The sequence below is a fragment of the Hydra vulgaris genome, chromosome 13 (assembly GCF_038396675.1).
Source record: "Hydra vulgaris chromosome 13, alternate assembly HydraT2T_AEP".
In the NCBI taxonomy this organism is placed as follows: Eukaryota; Metazoa; Cnidaria; class Hydrozoa; order Anthoathecata; family Hydridae; genus Hydra; species Hydra vulgaris.
The window spans coordinates 19,086,656-19,108,218 of record NC_088932.1 but is presented as its reverse complement, the minus strand read 5'-3'; the positions used below and the strand labels follow the sequence as shown (position 1 = coordinate 19,108,218).

Genomic DNA, 21,563 nt, shown 5'->3' with positions numbered 1-21,563 from the left:
TTGAACAAAGCTATAGTAGATTTGCTTGAGTAGCGGCTTTTTCAATAAATGGCGTGATCGGTATATTATTCCGATACTTTTAGATATTTTACTACCTAAATAGGCGATATGTTTATTCCAATTTAGATTTTCGTCAATAAAAACACCTAAAAATTTAGTAACATTATTCCTACTTATTTCTCTATTTTCAATAAACAATTTTGGAAGAGAAGATTCGACTTCTTTTTTTTTATAAGAAGGATGAAATAAAGAAAACTTCGTTTTACTTGAGTTAATAGAAAGTTTATTTGTCCTAAACCATCCAGAAATTTTTTCTAATTCTTGATTCATTTCTTCGCACAGTTCGTTTATAAATTTTCCGGAGATAAAAAAGTTGCTACCATATGCAAACATTATAGTTGAAATTCTTTTTGATGCCCGATAGAGATCGTTAACATAGATTAAAAAAAAAAAAAAGCCCAAGGAACAACACACTTTAATATAGAAGGATTAGAGAGTTTATTATCTCCATAGTATATAGATTGCACACGTTTGTCTAAGTAGCTTTCTATCCATTTGTTCTTTCTACCCCTTATGCCATACATGTTAAGCTTTGATAATAATATTTTGTGGTCGACTGTATCAAAAGCCTTAGAGAGATCTATGAGTACACCTAATGTAACTTCTCCGTTTGTAAAAGAGTTTTTTATTTCATCAACTAGGTGAAGGATTGCGTGTTTAGTTGATGTATTTTTTTGAAAGCCGAATTGCTTGGAGTAAATAAAATTCATTTCTTTAAAAAAAGTATATACTCTATTGTGCATAATTCTCTCAAGTATCTTAGAGAATGTAGAAATTATTGATATTGGTCTGTAATTACCTATTTCACTTGTATCTCCTGATTTAAAAATAGGTTTTACTTTCGCAGTTTTCAGGAAAGATACCTTCCTCTAAGGAGTGTGTAAATATTTTAAATAAAGGAACTTTAAGCTCGTTTTGGCAGTTAATTATAATGTTGCTATTGATATCGTCGATTCCGGTTGCTTTGTTTCTTTTTAGGCTTTTAAAAGCATTGTTAAATTCTAACATGGTTAGTTTTTCGTTATTCAATTCATTTTTATTACGATCTAAATATTTATCAAAAGATTTATTTACACTAGGAACTTGGGATGCAAGTTTAGATCCTATATTAACAAAGAAGTTGTTAAACTCATTTGCAATGACGTTTTCATCATCAATTGTTTTGTGGTTGATTTTTATAGTTTTAGGAAAGCACGGTTTGTTAATTTTTGGTTTACCAATAACTTCATTTAATAATTGCCATGTTTTCCTAGAATCTGTTTGACACTTTTCAAGTAGCTTATTATAATAATTAGCTTTAGCGGCTTTTTTAATTTTCTCAAAGAGACTTGCATAACTCTTGTATTCCGATTTTGTTTTATCGCTTTATTTTTTAAGGTACTTTATATATATTCGTTGTTTCCGCTCAGATGATTTTTTAAGATCTTTACTCAACCAAGGTGAATTTATGTCTTTAAATTTAATTGTTTTTACTACTTTGGGGAAGTGTTTATCATAAAGAAATAAAAAAATATCTATAAACGTATTATACATTAAATTTTCAAAAAAGTATGACTAAGGACTCAAAGGAAGTAGAAAAATAAAGGAAAGAAACGATTTGTAAGTTAAACAGTTAATTTAAGAAGGCGAATTAACTAAAGAGCCACACCTATCCAAAAACGGTCCCAACCTCAATTTTGAGGACCAAAACAACGACCAATGGAGCATTAATTTGCAAGGTCTTAGGTATCACCTGATGTAAAAATTAAAATCTAATCTCTATAGCCAAAGGAGAAAAACGCATTTAAAGTTTTATAGCACTTTGCGCTACTGATCGCACTTGGAGCCCCGTTGTAAATCTATTTTGTTTTTTTTTCACTTTTGGGGTATGGAGTTTTTAAAAAATATCAAAAACTCTTTACATATATGTGTTGGCTATAACCTGACAAAAAATCAGCTCTTTAACACTTGTGGTTTGTGTACAGGGACCTAAATTATAGGGTATGGCACTAAAAGCCTCTTTAAAAAGAGACAACGGATGCTTTACGTTTTTATTCTAACCTTACTATCGACTATGGAAGTTTCAAAATTTAATAGAATGAAGCCTTGACATGTATCTTTCAGGCAAAAAAAAAATAGAAGCAAGATATCTTTTATCTGTGCAAATATATAGCTCTTAAAGTAGGAATCTCGCCTTTGAAAAAACGGCCAAAATATAGCAGCTTTTTGTGGTTTTTATGCTTTTTAAAGATTCAAAGTTTCATCAAATAACTAATTTAATAACAATATCACGTGACTAGTTGATATGGGATTCTATGGTTATTAGACTTCACATTTGTGTGTACTTTGTCTGCAAAAAGAGCGCTTTTTTTGTCCAAGTTTGTATAAAATATGGAGCAGAAAACACATAGTTAGAGGCATTTTTTCTAATTGTTCTGAACTTAAAACACATAAAAACCTCTTTATATTTTAGTTGTTAAACCCACAGGTTTGCTTTGTTGTAATAAAAACTTTTTTTCTTACTGTAAAAATTACTAAAGAATTGTAAATTCAAAATGAATTGGTAATTTATAAAATAATTTCAAAATTAATGTTAGAACTAAGTTTATTTTATATAAATCAAATGTATATAACCTTGTTGAGCTTTTTTTTTTGATCTCCTTTCTTCAACAAATCCTTTATTGCTTTGACCAAGATTTGTTTTCATCTGATTTCATCAAGGAAAGAATACTAGGTATTTTTTTCTGGAAGTTCCATAGATTTTAAGGATGATAAAGTTCCATTGGGCATATGCAATTCCTGCAGAGCAATGGTACAAAAACATGGCAAAGGAGATAGAAACTTTCCTCTTCCTAAGCTACATAACTTTAACAAAGTGATTATTAGACCACAGACCAGAGGATTTGATTCTTGTAATTGTTTAGTTTGCCAGGTTGGCCGACTAATAGGAGATTCTACAAAGCTCACTTTTTCAACCGATTAAAGTTTGATAAAACTATCAAGTAGCTTTGATAAACTATGCTTAAACTGTCTCAGTGTAGTCAAAAAAGGAATAACACATTGTTCACAAGCCACCAAGTTTGAAAATTTAAATAAGATGATAGCAACTAAATCCAGAGTTGCTGAAAAAATTGCGTCCTCTGTAATAACTCAAAAGGTATCCGCTCCACAGAGCACAATTAGGTTGAGCAGTGAAAGTGGTAAAGCTTGGACATAGTTCAAGTTCAAATCAATACTGGTCTTTCAATAAAAAGATGCAAAACTGGCTGTAACATTAAACAAGACTACAAATTCAAAAACTGTTGGAACAAAATTTAGAGAAAATTTTGCAATGGCTGGTCGAAAGGTTGAAAGTTTATTCAAAGTTTCCAAAATCTCACTTACAAGGCCATCAACAAAAACTGATTATTTGGCGAAGGTTGTTCACTGCAAGAGTTTAGGGGATTTTTATAACTCAATTCTCAGAGTTAGAGCAATCACTTCACCGTCTCTCATCAAACTAGGTATTAATGGTGGAGGATCTTTCCTCAAGTTCAGCTTGAGTGTTATCTCCAATAGTGGATGTCAAAATGTTAAAACAAGTTCAGCCTCAAATGACAAAAGCTTACTGACTGTAGAACATGGGAAAGAAACAAGTGGCAAACGTCAATTACTTGTTGCTGCTGCTGAAAATGTTTCAGAAACTTATGAAAAGGTCAAAAAAAATTTAAGTTTATTTAGGAAAATTGATGTGCATTTCTTTATTGCATGTGACATGAAGTTAGCCAATATCATATGTGCATTCAGTCTCACTCAAACAAACACCCTTGCTGTTGGTATGATGTTAAATCTGGTCATCTCAAAGTACAGGGAACTCCAAGAAACTTCAGATCCATTAGGATGCAATACAAAGCATTCATTGAGAAAGAGAATGGAAAAATGTGCGCAAAGGATTTTCATAATGTTGTTCATAACATATTGTTTGACCAAGAAGATGTCAAACAAGATATTGAGTTTATTCCCCCTACGGAACTTTATTTTCTCCTTGGAATTGTAAATAATCTTTACAAATCAATGCTAAAGATATGACTTAATGGCAAAAATTGGCCATTACTTCTCAAAATGAAATTACAACCTTATCATGGTGGAGAGTTTGTTGGGAATGATTGTCATAAGCTTTTGAAGAATATGGATGTTTTGCAAAGAACTGTTGAAAAAGAAAAGGCAGACTATATGCTTGGTTTTGTGAAAACATTTCAACATTTTAAGAGTGTTGTTGGCTCCTGTTTTGGAAGGACATTAAATACTGCATATGTTCAACATATCAAAGACTTTAAGAACTCATATCTTCAACTCCCAGACACTCATTCTACGATGTTCCTGAATTTATTGCTCTAAATGGTACAGCATTGGGCATTTTTAGTGGGCAATCAACAGAAGCCTTGCATTCAATCTTCAGTGCTCAATAGGCTAGGTACAAAAGAAACCCTGATCATTCTGGTTATGGAGGCCAGTTACTGAAATGTGTTACTGACTATAACTGCAAGCATCTTTAAATTCGTTTTTTCAATGGGAGATTAAGGTTAAATGGGATTTTCTTTTGTTTGATATCTTGATAAAACCCATTTCAGTAAAGATATATTTCTTATTTAAATTAACATAAGTTGTTACTATTGTGTGTATTTCCAATATTTGGTCTATTATTTTAAATAAAAACAACAAAGCAAACCTGTGGGTTTAACAACTAAAATATAAAGAGGTTTTTATGTGTTTTAAGTTCAGAACAATTAGAAAAAATGCCTCTAACTATGTGTTTTCTGCTCCATATTTTATACAAACTTGGACAAAAAAAGCGCTCTTTTTGCAGACAAAGTACACACAAATGTGAAGTCTAATAACCATAGAATCCCATATCAACTAGTCACGTGATATTGTTATTAAATTAGTTATTTGATGAAACTTTGAATCTTTAAAAAGCATAAAAACCACAAAAAGCTGCTATATTTTGGCCGTTTTTTCAAAGGCGAGATTCCTACTTTAAGAGCTATATATTTGCACAGATAAAAGATATCTTGCTTCTATTTTTTTTTTGCCTGAAAGATACATGTCAAGGCTTCATTCTATTAAATTTTGAAACTTCCATAGTCGATAGTAAGGTTAGAATAAAAACGTAAAGCATCCGTTGTCTCTTTTTAAAGAGGCTTTTAGTGCCATACCCTATAATTTAGGTCCCTGAACACAAACCACAAGTGTTAAAGAGCTGATTTTTTGTCAGGTTATAGCCAACACATATATGTAAAGAGTTTTTGATATTTTTTAAAAACTCCATACCCCAAAAGTGAAAAAAAAACAAAATAGATTTACAACGGGGCTCCAAGTGCGATCAGTAGCGCAAAGTGCTATAAAACTTTAAATGCGTTTTTCTCCTTTGGCTATAGAGATTAGATTTTAATTTTTACATCAGGTGATACCTAAGACCTTGCAAATTAATGCCCCATTGGTCGTTGTTTTGGTCCTCAAAATTGAGGTTGGGACCGTTTTTGGATAGGTGTGGAGCATAAGTTTTCTCAGACATTATTCACGCAAGTATGAAATTAGATAATTCATTTGATTTATCGCATCCAAGCCCAAGGTATCAAAAACAAGTGTTAATGAAGGATTTTGCTAAAGATATCGCCAGGAAATCTCAAAAATGTTTCATCAAGTGTTTTATATTCTGCATATTCTGCATTTATACACTGCATTTATATTCGAATTTAATAGTTTGTTAAGATGGGTCTCTAAAAAGGTGGCTATTTTTTCATTGCCTCAATCAACTATTTGGCGAGCTCAAAAGAAATCGGAACAATGTAAGCAAAATGTTGAAAAACTGCCGCCAATAAGGCTATTTTTCCAAAACAGAACATTTTGATCCGAAAATTATAGAAAATAGAGGGTAAAAAGTCAAAAAGATATAGATTTGAAGTTAGGATTGATAAGGAAATGAAACTGCTTGGCATTTTGGCTGTTGATCGTGGTACTGCGCAAGGTCAATAAAATGTGTTATTTAAAATACTGGAGAATATGCAATTCTGTGAAAAGAGTTGTGTTTTGATGCAACTGGTAAAAATACAGTAAGACTCTCTTGTACTAAAACAAAATTCAATTTTACTAGAGCTGGTTTACAGGTTTAAATTAAAATAACATTGCAACAAAAAGAAATGTCAATAAATATCTGAATAAATAAGTCAATAGTAAGTAAGTAAATAGTAAAGAAGAGTCAATAGTTACTTTTTAGAAAATTATATAATTTATGCATTTATTTTAAAAGTGATATTTTACATAAAGCCTTTTTAATGTAAAATATTTCTTTTAAAATAGTATTCTTTTTAGTTATAAATTTTGAAAAATGTTTTCATAAAAACGGTACACGGTATTGGATCTCGTTAAAAATTAGTTTTAAATTAGTTTTAATAACAAACTTATTAATAAAAAATTAAGTAGTGTGTCGGCGATTTCATTAAAGAAGACTGATTTATATTAGGAGAAATTCGATGCTTTGTTTTAAACATGAATAGTAAAACTTATATCATTAACTTATATATTAACTTTATAGTCATTTCAAACTTACCTGAAAAAAGGTTCGCAGTGAACAGTTCTGTGTGCGCCAAATATAATTCTGCAGTCATGTTTTTACTTGCTATAAACTTAAAACTTGCTATTATTCATGAATTCAATTCAGTACTATATTACAGTACTATATTTTAGTACTATATTACCTCGTACAATATTACAGTAAGAAATAAAACTATGAATAAACGAAATGTATATTTTTTACAAAGAGTATCAAGAAAAGGTTTAGTTTTATATTTAATCGAAATATTTCTCGAGATTTTACTTTCAACATATTTTGTATGAGATTTAAACTTTTACCCAAAATAATTCCTAAAAAGTTGACGGTGGATTCCCTTTTATTAATTATTTTACTGATTGGGAGGTTGTGTATTTTTAGGGAAACATCATCGCCTTTACTAGGCTTATAATGTAAAATAAATTTAGTTTTTACTAAATTCAATGAGTGTCTGTATCTAGTAAACTCCTCGTTTATTTTAAATAATTCTTCATTAAATCTATTTAAAAAGAGTTTAATTTTTTTGTTAGAATAAAAAAGATAATATTTAAAATATTTTATGCTGAGTTTAAACCATTTATGTACAAAAACAAGTAGTTGTGGTCCTAAGAAAGATCCTTGTGGGCACATCACACATTAATGTGATGGTCCTAAGAAAGATCCTTGTGGGCACATCACACATTAATGTGATGGTCCTAAGAAAGATCCTTGTGGGCACATCACACATTAATGTGATGGTCCTAAGAAAGATCCTTGTGGGCACATCACACATTAATGTGATGGTCCTAAGAAAGATCCTTGTGGGCACATCACACATTAATGTGATGGTCCTAAGAAAGATCCTTGTGGGCACATCACACATTAATGTGATGGTCCTAAGAAAGATCCTTGTGGGCACATCACACATTAATGTGATTTTTACTGTTTCAAAATTTTTTATAAATTATGGATGTTTGACCGATAACCTTCAAACCAAAGGAAATTTTTGTTTTTTATTCCATAGTGTTCTAGTTTTTATAAAAAGATCTCATGGTTAGCATTTATTATAAAGGATCTCATGGTTAGCATATATCATACGCCACCGAGTAGTAAAGTATCTTTCAGTGAGGAAAAATCTTGTTATTTCACCAATGAAGATTTTGTAGATTTATTTCCTAATTTTTAATGTATTTGGAAAATGTTCCAAATTCAAAAATAAATTATAATTTTGCTATAATTTTTATAAATATGTAAATTTAATTTAAAAAAAAATTATAGTACAGCTAAAAACATAGTAATCATAAAATGCAAAACAATAAAAATAGAATTAGTAACTCAAGGCTTTACTTATTTCAAAAAAAAGTAAAAATTATTGACATGAAAATTTTAGTAGAAATTTTTTATTTTAATACATTTTGCCGTTAAAAAATATTTACAATATCCAGGACATACTTTACAATTTTTTACATCAGCAACGGCACAACTTCTAGATTATCATGAGAATCTTATCATGAAGCCCTTTCAATAAATCGTCAATTTTTGGTAAGAAATACAATGTTAAAAATTTTGATAAGAAATACAAAATATAAGTGACATTGTAATACATTTTTATGCAAAAAAAAAACAACAAAAAAAAACAAAAAACAAAGATAAATTTTTTAAACGATAGAATTAAAAAAGAAAATGAAGAAGATATTTTCATTTAAAGATATCATTTTTTTAAGTTTCTGTTTAAATAAAGCAAGAGTCAGTTTGATAGAAAAATCAAAAATAAATAAAACAATGCTAAAAAGCAGAGTGTTAATTTTTTTTTATTATTTAAATTGAGACACAAGCAATTCAATTTAAATAATTGACTTCTTCAGTAATTAAATCTGTAGATTTCTTCTCAAAAACTAGTTTGATGGGTCGACAATGCCAAATAGATGATTTAATAAGGCTTTTCCAAATTATGGTTTAGCCTATATAGTACAGAAAAACGGAACAGTGCTATTAGGTTGGAGATCTCCCCCTCCCCTCGTCTTCCACAACCTGTCATTAGCGGCCCAAAATTTGAAAAAGGACACCTAAATTTGTAGATATACCCCTTAAATTCGCTCACTCCCCCCCCCTGATTGGGGTGTGTAGGGTAGACTAGAAGCTCCTCCACACAACCCCAATCAGCTTTTAATTTGTTACCCAGTGGGCACAAGACGTGTTGAGGAAGTCTTAAAAACCTATTAATACGTATTTTAAACGTCTTAATAAAGACTTGTGCCCACTGGGTTAAAAGCCAAAATTGTGGCATTGCTTGGGAATGCCAAAATTTTATTGGTTCTAATCGCATACATTCTTAATCATAACTCTTTGTTTACGACTTTCTAAATAACAATAATAAATAACACCACTTTAGTTTTAAATAAGTGTTTGTTTGCAGAGAAGAGTTTTGCGGTAAGCAGTATCAAATGCTTTTGATAAATCTAAAATTTCCAGCGTATATCTATTGTTTTCAAAACGGTTCAAAACTTGGTTGGAAAAGTCAATTATTGCATGTCCATTGGAAAAACTTATTTAACATAGGTAAAAATTAAAAAAAAAAACCAATATTGTACCTATTTGCAACAAACACCTATTAAACAAAAAAATTAAATGATGGTTTAAATAAATATTTTTTGGATATATTGTTCAGAGTGTGCCTATCAAAATAATATGTTTTGTGTAAAAGTTGTAATTGTTGAATATTGGTCTAAAATTAGTGCTAATATGCAGTTAAAACGCAAAAGAAAAAAATCACGTCAAATTCAACATTGATGTGGAAATCTTAGTGAAATACAGTTCTTTAACACACTTAATTTTTATTATAGGTTATACTAGAGTTTCCTAGATTTTCTTTAAGGCGGATTTCCAGGGAGCGAATTTTTTCCTCGAGTCAAAATTTTAATTTCCACCAGCGAAACTGTTGGCGCGCTTTTTGGAAAACATGTTGATTAAAAAAAGGTTGTTGTTGATTCAAAGAAAATTATTTTAAAGATGTTGCATTTTTACTTTAGATACCGTTAGCTTGTTTGCACTTCTTTTACGCAAAAATGCTGTTTGATCAAAAAATTTACATTTTGGTAAGTTTGAGGCTGCTCCAGATCTCGTCATACAATTACGCTCATCTTAACATTTCTTTAATATATCTTTTAGATTTTTAAATTTTTTTCTGTAGAAACTCTTTTTTTTAATAATAAATGTCAAGGCAAGTTTTTTCCATGCATTTATTTTCACGTCTGTGTAAATGGGGTGATTCACATTTCACAAGCTTGGTAAATCGCGAAGATCTTCGAGAAAAGAAGCTTTTTCGAATTATAGTCGGCTACAAAGTATCTTTTTCAATTCATTCATTTTCAACTTGTTCGTTAACAAATTTTTTATCCGTGATTGAAACTCGATATTGAGAAGCATTTAATAAAGCTGCTATAAAATCTACATTGTATACATTTCTATCTTGAAAACACTGCATGAAGGTGCCACGGTATTCAGCCATAACAAATACGATGCGTTGTTATTCAACGCGCTAAATTTTCATATTGCTGAATTTGCATATTTCAAAGGTTTTGATTTGCTCTTTCTTCAAGCGAATAAATACGCCACAAAAAAAGATGAAGTCAGTCCGACAATTTTGCGAATCAAAAAGTTTGCCAAGCGATAAAAAAAAATGTTTGTGTGCATGCTAAGAAATAATGGCGGCGAAAAAATTCGCTTCGCGCGAAATAATTCACTCCATGGGAATCCGCCTTCAAAACTTGCTATCTTTGAGGTCAAATAGATCCTTTTTTAGTAAACTAATGACTGTTGTTTAACTGCTGTCTGAATGACTAGCTAAAAACTGTTAGCAGTTAAACTGTTGTTTAACTGCTATTTAAATGACTAGCTGGAATAAATGGCTTCAAATCTTTTTAGCTATAATAATACAATGGACTCGAGATATTTATTATTTAAAAACAAAATTAAAAAAAACATCTTCGAGATTTCACTAACAAAAGCTCTCAACAATCAGGTCCACCTCTCTAAAAAAAAAAAAATTAAACAATTTATACTATTTTACTAAAAAGAATCATTTCAGCAAATTAAATATCAACACAATAAATAACTTATATTTACTTATTAACTTAATAACTAAGGTGGAGCCTTAAAAATTTTTTTTTAATAAAATGCATATAAAATAAATTCTTATGATATTCGCAAGTGCCTCAAAGGTTGGAAAAATTATGAAAAATCAACAAAATATGAATATATTTTAATTTATTTTTAACATTGTATTTATTTTTGGACAATTAAATTGAGCAAATTATTTACACAACTTGTTCAATATCAGACAGTGTTCATAGTATCAGTCTAAAAAAGCCCAGCAATATCAATATTTATTGTGTTGACATCAGCCCGGACATAGCCTGTTTCCTGCTATCAGGGTACATTCTGCAATAATCCTTGACAACTTGCAACAGGAATTGCAGCTGCATTTCATCTCTGGTTATTAATCCGCTGTATTTCTGAATCAGTAACACTCCAGGTTCTGCGTGGTCATTAACAACATTTAGAGACTTTACTATTTTTGCTATTTTTGACTATATTTTGTCCACCTACAAGTGCGGATCAACCATGAGAAATCCATCTGGAAGTTCCATCATTCGGAACAGCGTCATTGACTTTGCTGTAACAAAATTTTCAAGTTCTTACTCTTGAATGAATAAAGAGCTTTGCTTGGAATGATCCTTCTTTGTTCTGCATGGTACTCACTATTGGTCTTTTAGTTGACAAGCTGACTTGACTTTCGAAGAAAGATAAGCTAACAAGTTCTTGTGACAAGTACCACAAATGATTGGAAAACTTGCACAATGTTGACTTCGAAATGGTTGAATGGATTGATGAGTATTCAAGTAGCGACTTCAGCAGCAGAAGGTCACTGTAAGGAGCACCTGCTGCTTGAGGTACAGAGATCCAAGCTTTCAGGTAGACCTTCACTGTAAACACACACATCAAATAATCCTCTCTCTTCTGCGGGTGTCATTTTGAACTGAGTCTTGAACATCCAGATCATGAGACTGTATATGACTTTGGAGATCCATTGGGCATGGTGCATTGCTCCAGTTGACAAGAATCATACTCCTCTGGCAGCAGCAGTGCCAAGAAAGATAATCACAAGATCCGAAAATTCTTTATATTTGTTTATTGACTGACTCAGAATAGGCATAAACGATGGTGTTTTGCTTTATGCCTTCCACTAGGCTTGCCAAGTCATTAACTGTAATCTATGGTTCATACTTGGTTTTTTTCTATAAAGCTCCAGTATTACTGAAAGCTTACTTATTTCAGCCAGGTCTGGAGTAACAAGAGTTTTATCCCTCTCACTTTTGGTGTCTAGAATGTGATGCCTCCAACAGCCCCCTCACTCGAATTGTCCCCAGTTTCCATCTTTTCACCATCTTCAGCTGAGTTGTTTTCAGAACGAGATGAAATAAGTTCAGCTGTAGAAGCTAACAATTTTTAACTTGATCTACATTTATTTCTCTTATTCTGAAACCCTTTTTTTCATAGCAGCAAGCATTTGCATCATAGTCAGAGTATTGGCGTGAGCGACATCAAAAAGATCAGTGTTGTTTGTACTTTGTTCTTCTTTAAAAGAAACCATTAAAATGTCTGCTCAATTTGACTATTCAACTAAATTAAAAATTATGTTTTAAAAACTTTAGCTAAGAGATGACTCAGAAATAATATTTGATCATTGATTTTTAATTATGCTGTCAAACTTGGTATAAAAGATTCTCATTGTCAATTCTATGATTAGTAGTTAAATTTTAAGTATCAATCTCTGCAATTTTTTTGAGTATATTGAGGTTTTTTAAGTATGCAATTATTAAGAATTATATATACATATATATGATGTATGTAATATATATATATATGTGTGTGTGTGTGTGTGTGTGTGTGTGTGTGTGTGTGTGTGTGTGTGTGTGTGTGTGTGTGTGTGTGTGTGTGGGCATTCCAGTCTAAAAATCTTGTCTACGTTTGGAGGACCTTTTTTTTTTTTAGAACACAAATTTAAAAGATCTATATATAATATACCTTGCCCTAGTATTTTAAATTTTTTTAAATAAAAATGTGAATAATTAACCAAAATAACTTTAAGGCCAATATCGATTTGCCGCTAATTTTGCATTTACATGCTTTATTCGCTTACTAATATAAAGAATTAAATGAAATTTATTTCCTAACTACTTCTACCATCTCGCGAGAGAAGCGTTAAATATAACATTTCATAAACAAGAGATAACTATAACATTTAATAAACAATATTTGTAGGTTTCTTTTATATAGACTAAAAAGATTTATTACATAGCGTATTTATTGCATAACAAGGTCAATTCATTTAAAACTTTAATTAATTCATAAAGTTAATAACTTTGTTTGTTGTTCTCTTACTTTTCAAATAAAGTTTTTTGGCGTGATTATTATAATGTTATTATGTTTTAAAAAACTATTTTATTATTTAAAATATTTTTAATCCAATTTTACTGTTATTTGAAATGAAAAAGTTTAAAGCTCATATAGTTTAATTGTATTGTAAATTATAGTTATGAAAACGTAAGCAGAGGAGAATATCATATAAGGAGTATTTAAAAAAAGGTAATGCTTTTGTTTAAAAATATAAAATGCTAAGCGTTTCATATTTTAATCCAATCAAAACGTGCGTTTTACACTTTAATCCTATTGTAACATATTCCATATTTCATACATTCTGATTGACTAAAAATACATTTTAAGAAATCATATATATATATATATATATATATATATATATATATACATATATATATATATATATATATATATATATATATATATAAATATATATATATATATATATAAATATATATATATATATATATATAAATATATATATATATATATATATATATATATAAATATATATATAAATATATATATATATATATATATATATATATATATATATATATATATATATATATATATATATATATATATATATATATATATATATATATATATATATATATATATATAATAAGAAAATCACTTTACAAAATTTTTTTTCATTTTACACTGTGTTTTATCAACAAAGATTCGTCAGAAATGAATGATCAAATTAATAAAATTTATTTTCGTGCCTTTAAGTTTCTCTTAAAAAACTATAAAAATAAATGAGTTTAAATAATATTTACATTAAACACCCTTTTAAAAAAAACATTTTAAAAAAAAGCATAAGTAATCATTTCTAAAGAATTCTTTTTATAATAGTGTCAGCAAATTCCACAAATGTGTGAAAATTTACAGTAGTTAAGACATTTGCGACTTCCTGTAATTTAATTTTTGTTATAAATTGAAGTTTTATTAATTTGATCATTCATTTCTGATGAATCTTTGTTGATGAAACACAGTATAAAATGAAAAAAACTTTTGTAAAGTGATTTTCTACTAATATATAATAGTTTTGTTCTTTTAAGAACATTGAGCACTCTATTGTGTAGAATACATTTAAAAGTTGTTTAAATATATATATATATATATATATATATATATATATATATATATATATATATATATATATATATATATATATATACATATATACAGAGCCATACTTTCGCAAGTGCAACCGCACTGGGCCCCCCATTATTAAAAACAGGTTTTTCTAATATGAAACTTATTTATAATAACTAGCACTAGAAGTAAAATCTTAAGAATCTTTAGTATTAACTTATTTTAATGATCACAAAAAGTGACTAACGGAGCCATCCAGTTATGTAGACCTGGAAGATGTGAAAATAAAAACAGATTGTAGATGGTGTCGTTAAATAAAAATCATAAGAAAATATAAAATGAGTGGTAAGACTTTTGTGAAGTAGAAGAACGAAGTTAGATGCTCGAGGAGGAAGGGGGTGCAGGGGGAGAAACAACTAATACTCTAGTCATTCTGTGTTTAGATCATATGTAACAAAGAACAAATATTTGATATACTGATTTTAGAGACTGTTGATGTCTACAGGTGTGATGGTGTAGTGCATTAGTATGTATCGTTTAGTATGTGCGTTATGGAGCTTCCGAATTAACGTGTGCATGAGTGTCAGTGTAGTTGTTAGGTTATTGAGCGCTGTAACCACATCCAGCGAGATAGCCTAATGTATGTTTTCTCGCTGTGGTGTACATTGGAAAAAGTCGGGCTCAACAGCCACAAAGAATATATTTATTGTTTATGTGACACAATGATCGCAAAAAGTGACCAACAGAGCCGTCCAGTTACGTAGACCTGGGAAATATAGAACATAGATATAGATTGTAGATGATGCCATTGGGTAAGAATCATGGATGAATGTAAAGACTATTTTGTAGGAGGAATAAAACTTTAGGACTACAGGGAGAAAAATATCATACAATATAAAATGATAAATTAAATAAAAAAATGGTAATAAATAATGTTTCGGGCAAAATAAAAATAAATAACAAAATATACATGTTTTGCAAGGTTCGAACTCTGAATCTGCATATTATGACACAGCGCACAACCACCATGCTATAGTGTCAATATGTAATCGTAAAAAAATGTTTATAAATGTTGTATAATTAATGTACTAAACAGTAAAAAATAGAAAACTGACAACTCCCTGAGTATCAGCAAAATATTTAAATACCATGAATTAAACAAATATATAATAAAAAGCTACCAAAGCATAAACATATATGGGTACAAGAGGTAAAAAAATGTTGGTGCCATGATAACCAATAAGAATTAAGTAGTGGATAATGGTGATCCCCCTCCTCAGAAATGCACTACGATCACCAATGACGTTTCGGGGAGCCCGAGACCTGCACTAACGTCACTTGTCAGGGGTCCTTGCAATAGATCTCACCGCCTGCACTCTATGTCATGCTAGTCAATATTGCAATATAATAGGACTACACTACAAAAGCCAAAAATCCCAATCCCTATCTCAGTTTTTAATACAGCTCCAATATTCTTAGAGATTTCATGAGGGTGGTGAGGGATGCGCGCAGTGTGAATATAAATAAATATGTAAATACATATAAATATCATGTAAACTTACACTAGAAGAGACAAACGTGTACACATGCATGTATGCGCATGTATTAAAATAAACAATTTTAATGAATAGAAATAACAGAAAGCAAATAGAAAATAGTAATTAATAATTATGAGTAACTTACCGTTTCTTTTATGGCAGAAATGTGTCTTATAAATATAATAAGTAAATACCACTCATAAACATCGAAACTAAGTTAAGATGGTTTGTGGTTAGTACAAAAGTAGTTTGTAAGCAGAAAATATGGTAGAAAATGTGGTAACTGCAATAGTATGAGAAATATAAATCTTGCCTGATAAGTAGAGACAATAGCTATCACACAAAACAGACTCAGATTAATTAAAAAATAATTAGCCAGAGATAAAAAAAATACAAACATATAATCAGTAGGCAGAGATTTTATTAAGAGTTTGAGGAATATTTCCTAATTTTGCATGCGCAATCGAATGAAACTCCATTGAAATGGAAATGGAATTCCGCTCAAAATTTCCCTTTGGAAAAGTTTTAATCTAAAAATCAACCAAATGGGAACAAAAAAATCTGATTAATTTGATAACGATTTGATTTGAAAAATAATATTTTTCAAATATATTTCAAATATACCTTATAGTTCTGTTGCTTTATTGTTTCAAATTGTTAGCTTTTATTTATTTTTTAAACAGTTTTGTTAACATTTTTGAACTCACTTGTCCTTTAATTTAAATTTACATACAACATTTAATTACCTCAAATGTTGAAAAGATTTTATGAAAGCGGTACACAAAAAGAGTGAAACAGATCTGAAAAGTAGCAGAATTAAATAGACTTGCTGAATTATTAGATAAATTTTTAAATGAGGCGAAAGTTTGTCAGTTTCGAACACTACAAAATTTGATAATAATGAAGAAAATATGAATGAGCCACAACTTCAAAACATTGATAACCAGAACAAGAATGTAGATGGTGGTGAATCAGCATCCAATATTAAGGATATTATGTCTAACAAGACTTCAAAAATTAATTTACAAACGGAGAGCAACACTTAACCAAAATGCAATTATGATATATTTGATTCAGCAACATAGCCTGCTGAAATCAACAACAAACAACAGATGTTTTTGGTAGAGCAGTTGCCAAAAAGTATTAAAGATATCCATTATAAAAGAAATTCTTAAGGAATATGTTTCAGTGACACTTTTTTTACTGACAAATAAAAAATGGTGAAAAAGAATTAAGAAATTGGCTTTTATATTCGACAGGAAAAAGTTTCTGCTTCTGTTGTCATTTGTTTTCATCAATAAAGATAAGCTTTACTTCAAGTGGATTTTCTGATTATACCCATATAGGAATACGGTTATCTGAAAATGTAACTTTAAAGAAACATCTTGAATCAGCGTATAAATTGTGAATTCTAGAATTTAACATTAAACACAGAACAAGAATAGATCACCTCAATGAAAATGTGTTCAATTATGAAAAACAAAGATGGCAAATAATTTTAAAATGTATTGTAAAAACGATATTGTTTTTAAGTGAACGAAATTTAGCTTTTAGGGGCAGCAACGAAAAACTCTTTGAACCAAATAATGGTAATTTTTTAGGAGTAATTGAATTACTTGCTGGTTTTGTTCCAGAACTCAAAGTAAATTTAAAATCAATAACTGATACAAAAAAGAGTTACATCATATTTTTCTGTGATAAGTCAAATCGAAATTATCTTACAACTAGCTTCTAGAATTTTACATACAATAGTAAGTACTATTAAATCATCAAAATACTTTTCCGTAATGATAGATTCTACATCAGATTTTTGTGAAAAAGATCAGTTGTCCATCATCATTTAGAATGTTATAATAGTGAACCAAAAGCCAAGTGTTCAAGACAGTTTCGTAAACTTTGTAAATATGTCATCATACCAGAGAAAATTTAGCAAGCGTTCGTATTAGGAATTAGAAATATTAGCAATCAAGATCGCTGATTGCCAAGGTCAGTTGTATGACAACGCAAGCAATATGAAAGTAGAATATAAGGGATTGAAAAGTCGAATTTTAGAAGTCAACAAAAAAGCATGGTATATGTCATGTGGTGGACATAACATCAATTTAGTTATAAATGATAGTGTTAAAAACAATATTAAAAGTCAGAACTATTTAACTACATTAAATAATTTATACAAGATTTTTGCTGCATCAACAAAGCAATTCAAGTAAAATATTAAAAATATTAAGGCTATTCAAGTAAAATATTAAAAAATTAATCTGAAGGCACCAAGCAATACTTGATGGGAACATTGCTTTAAAAGTATAAAACCTGTGAAATACCAGATAAAAGAAATTAGTCTTGCGCTAGATAAACTTAAAAATAGCCATAGAGATTGTAAAACTCATGCCGCATTTTTAATAAAACAAATAAAATCTTATGAATTTGTTGTGCTCACAACAATTTGGTATCACTTGTTATCAAAGCTTCACATTTTCAGCCAATTGCTTCAGGGAAAAAATATGGCAATTAATATTGCATTACAACATACAAAGGCTATGCTATTATCTCTTGATGATTTCTTAAACAATTATGACCAGATTATAAAAAAAGCACAAGAAGCATTGGTATATATAGATGTTATAGCACAGTTCACTGAATGGTCTTCTTGTGATACTCAAATATTAAGTAAAAACAAAGATTGTCTTGATGAATCACCAGAACCTAGTTTAGTCAAAACGGAGAGTACATAATCGTAAAAGATTGGCAGACTATTATTATTATACAGACCATAAAAATAAAGCAAATGAGAAGTATTACAATATTGATATACCGAATAAAGAAATTGAACCAATAGACGATGATTGATCCAATTGAATGCTGTGATGATATTGATATACATATATCGTTTCAAACGGTCAAACGGCTGAAGATAAGTTTAAAGAATCTTATTTTAATAAACTAATTGATAAAGTAGAAGATTCATTGCAAGAACAATTTGAATCATAATTTTTTAAATCAAACTTTTAGTTTTCTTTTCGATAATAAAAAGTTAAAAACTATGAATACAAATGAATACAATATTAATTGTTCAAATCTGGTCAAAAACTTAGGAAATAATGTTGAAGAGGAGGAATTCTAAAAAGAACTTTCTATTTAAAGATATACTTTAGAAGATAATTATACTATTATAGAGAACTTGGAATTCATTTTAGGAAGGAATTTGGAAGAATTATATCTAAATGTATGTATCGTGTATATCGAATAATTTTAACAATACCCATAACCATTGCTTATTGTGAACGATCATTTTCAAATCTAATTCAAACTAATTCAAAATTAATTATTATCTGGGTTCTACAATGTCACAGGAAAGACTTTCAGGATTTACAATAGGTACTACTGTTGATAAAAAAATGCAACTGCAAAAGGGCTAGCAAAATTGATTTGTAATTTCTTTGCATAAGTTTTTTCTTAGAAATAAAACCCAATAAAAATGAATTCAATGAAGTTAAAAAAAAAATTTTAAGGGCCCCAAAAAGTTTAAGAACGGCTCTGTATATATATATATATATATATATATATATATATATATATATATATATATATATATATATATATATATATATATATATATATATATATATATATATATATATATATATATATATATATATATATATATATATATATATATATATATATATATATATATATATATATATATATATATATATATATATATATATTTAAAAAGAAATAAACAAATGCTAATTTCTTTGGATAAAATAGATAACATAAAAAAACAACTCTAATAAACAACTCATACCATTATGTACTCTATTTCTTCATTGCTGATTAATGGTCTTTTGTATTTTAGTGGCAAAGACTCGGTAATTAAAATTGACGACCCATCTGACTTATAAATTGTTTGCACAGAAGTTGGATGACCTGTAGAAAATACCTTTTCTGTAGATTTTTTTGAAAATAATAAACTTGGAGGACTCAAACCAGATGTTTCGAGGTTAATAGCATTGTTTTTGTCTGAATCTAAAGTTACAAAATATTTTTATGAACAAAATGAAGAAAAAGAAGTAAACTTTCTTTGTTTTTAACTGGAACTAGACATGAACAGATCAAATGTAAACTTTCTAGAACTCTATAGATCTAGAAAGTTTATATTTGACCTTCTCTGTATATATTTTGTGTAATTCTCTGTATATCTTTGACTAAACTCTCTATATTAGGGTGGTTCGAAAAACATTTTTTAAAAATATCTCCATTTAATGAGTTCTATATAATAATATTGGATTTGAAAATTTTTGTAGGGGTTGCTACATATTCAAAAATTAAATGGGTCCCTAATATTATAGAAAAAATGCTTTACGTGTGTTCTTTTGGGTCTCAATTGAAGAAAAATTATATAAAGTTTTAAATATAATTATCATTTAATAAAAATTATTATTTTAAATTTTACTGCATAAAAAATAACAATTTTAAACAAAAAATTTAAAAAAAATATAGTAATAAGAATTTTTAGTAATAATATTTTTTCCTGTTTTTTTCATATATTTTAGATTTAGGAAACTCTTTATATCCTAACTTTTTATAAATCTTTTATACTCTTATAACTCTTTAAGGAACCTTGATTCTATAGAATTACTAAAGACTTTACTAAACATATATTCAGCAAAAAAGTATTATGTCTAAATATTATGTTTTTCAAAGTTAATTAAAAAAAATTTTTTGAACTTTTAATAGTTTAAAGACTTCAAAGTTTAAAGAAATTTTATTTTTGTAACAGCATTTTTTATCATTGTAACTGTTATTGTCCAGTTAACACAAGACATGTTATAGACATCTTGAAAACATATTAAAATGTATTAATACAAATTTAAACATGTTTAACATGTCTTGTGTTTACTGGGTACTTTCACTGATAATGTTGCTATAGTTATTTCAATAATAATAATAAAAATAACAATAATAATAATAACAAGAACAACAATAACAATATTATTAATTAATATTATTATATTTATTACATTATATTAGGTGTTTTTGCAAGAAACTATTGTAAACATCCTTAAAATGTATAACAATATTTTTCAATTTATATATTATTTTATTTTACTTTTTTAAAACGAAAAATCTTTAACAATATCTTTCTTAGACCTAAGACTTTTCTGTTTGATATTTTAAACATATTTTAAACATATTTTAAACATTTTTAACATATTTTAAACATATGATTAAAATTGTAAAAATTAACTTTCTATTTTTATTTTTAAGTTTATTAATTTTGTTAAGTTCATCATCTTTCAAAAGGTGTCAATGCAAAAAAAATGGTTAATTAAAAAAAACAAAAATAAAACAAAAATTGATCTTTCAAACTATGTTTACAAAAAAAAGTTTTTATTAAAAAAATAAAAAAAAGAAGTTAAAAAAAACAATAACTATTGGCATCTAAATAGTAAAGAAAGAATAAGAAATAGAACATGCAAATAAACAAGATAGAAAAGTCATTGTTTCCAGTCAATTTAAAATATATATGATTCTGTTTTTGTCTTTCACTGACGATGAAGTTCTGTTAAAAAAAAAATTGTAAAACGTTTTTAAAAAAATCATACCTTTGTTTCCAATAACTGGTCTTTTTGGGAAAGCTATTAGAGGATTTCTCGACTTTACGTTTGTGCTAAGGAAGCATACTCCGTATTTAAAACTAAATATTGTTTGAATACGCCTGATGATCGCCATTTTAGATGTAGTCACAAATGCGAATTGAAGACACAACTATTAAATGATTTTTTTAGCAAGATATTCATGTTTTTTTTAAGATTTTTCATTTTTACTAAATCAGCTGCATGATTTATTGCTGTTATCCAGCTTTCAAT

At 28.5% G+C, this 21,563-nt stretch overlaps 1 protein-coding gene across 1 annotated transcript; it reads right to left on the bottom strand.

Annotated features, from left to right (window-relative positions):
- Positions 1-10,508: 10,508 nt before the first annotated feature.
- On the bottom strand, positions 10,509-21,563 carry LOC124815548 (alpha-ketoglutarate dehydrogenase component 4). The gene is made up of 3 exons (XM_065815250.1): positions 21,300-21,563; positions 19,499-19,719; positions 10,509-10,638 (listed from the first exon to the last, which is right to left on the bottom strand). The coding sequence occupies exons 1-3, from the start codon at positions 21,424-21,426 to the stop codon at positions 10,618-10,620; spliced, it is 369 nt and encodes a 122-aa protein (XP_065671322.1). The 5' UTR covers positions 21,427-21,563; the 3' UTR covers positions 10,509-10,617.

Bases quoted from the DNA above. Each gene is read 5' to 3' on its own strand.
- LOC124815548 (XM_065815250.1), bottom strand. From the start codon at position 21,426: ATGGCGATCATCAGGCGTATTCAAACAATATTTAGTTTTAAATACGGA. The intron at 19,720-21,299 runs GTATGATTTTTT...TTGTAACTTTAG, and splicing joins ACCAGTTATTGGAAACAAAG to ATTCAGACAAAAACAATGCT. The intron at 10,639-19,498 runs GTATGAGTTGTT...TTTTTTTTTTAG, and splicing joins AAGAAATAGAGTACATAATG to AGAGGTGGACCTGATTGTTG.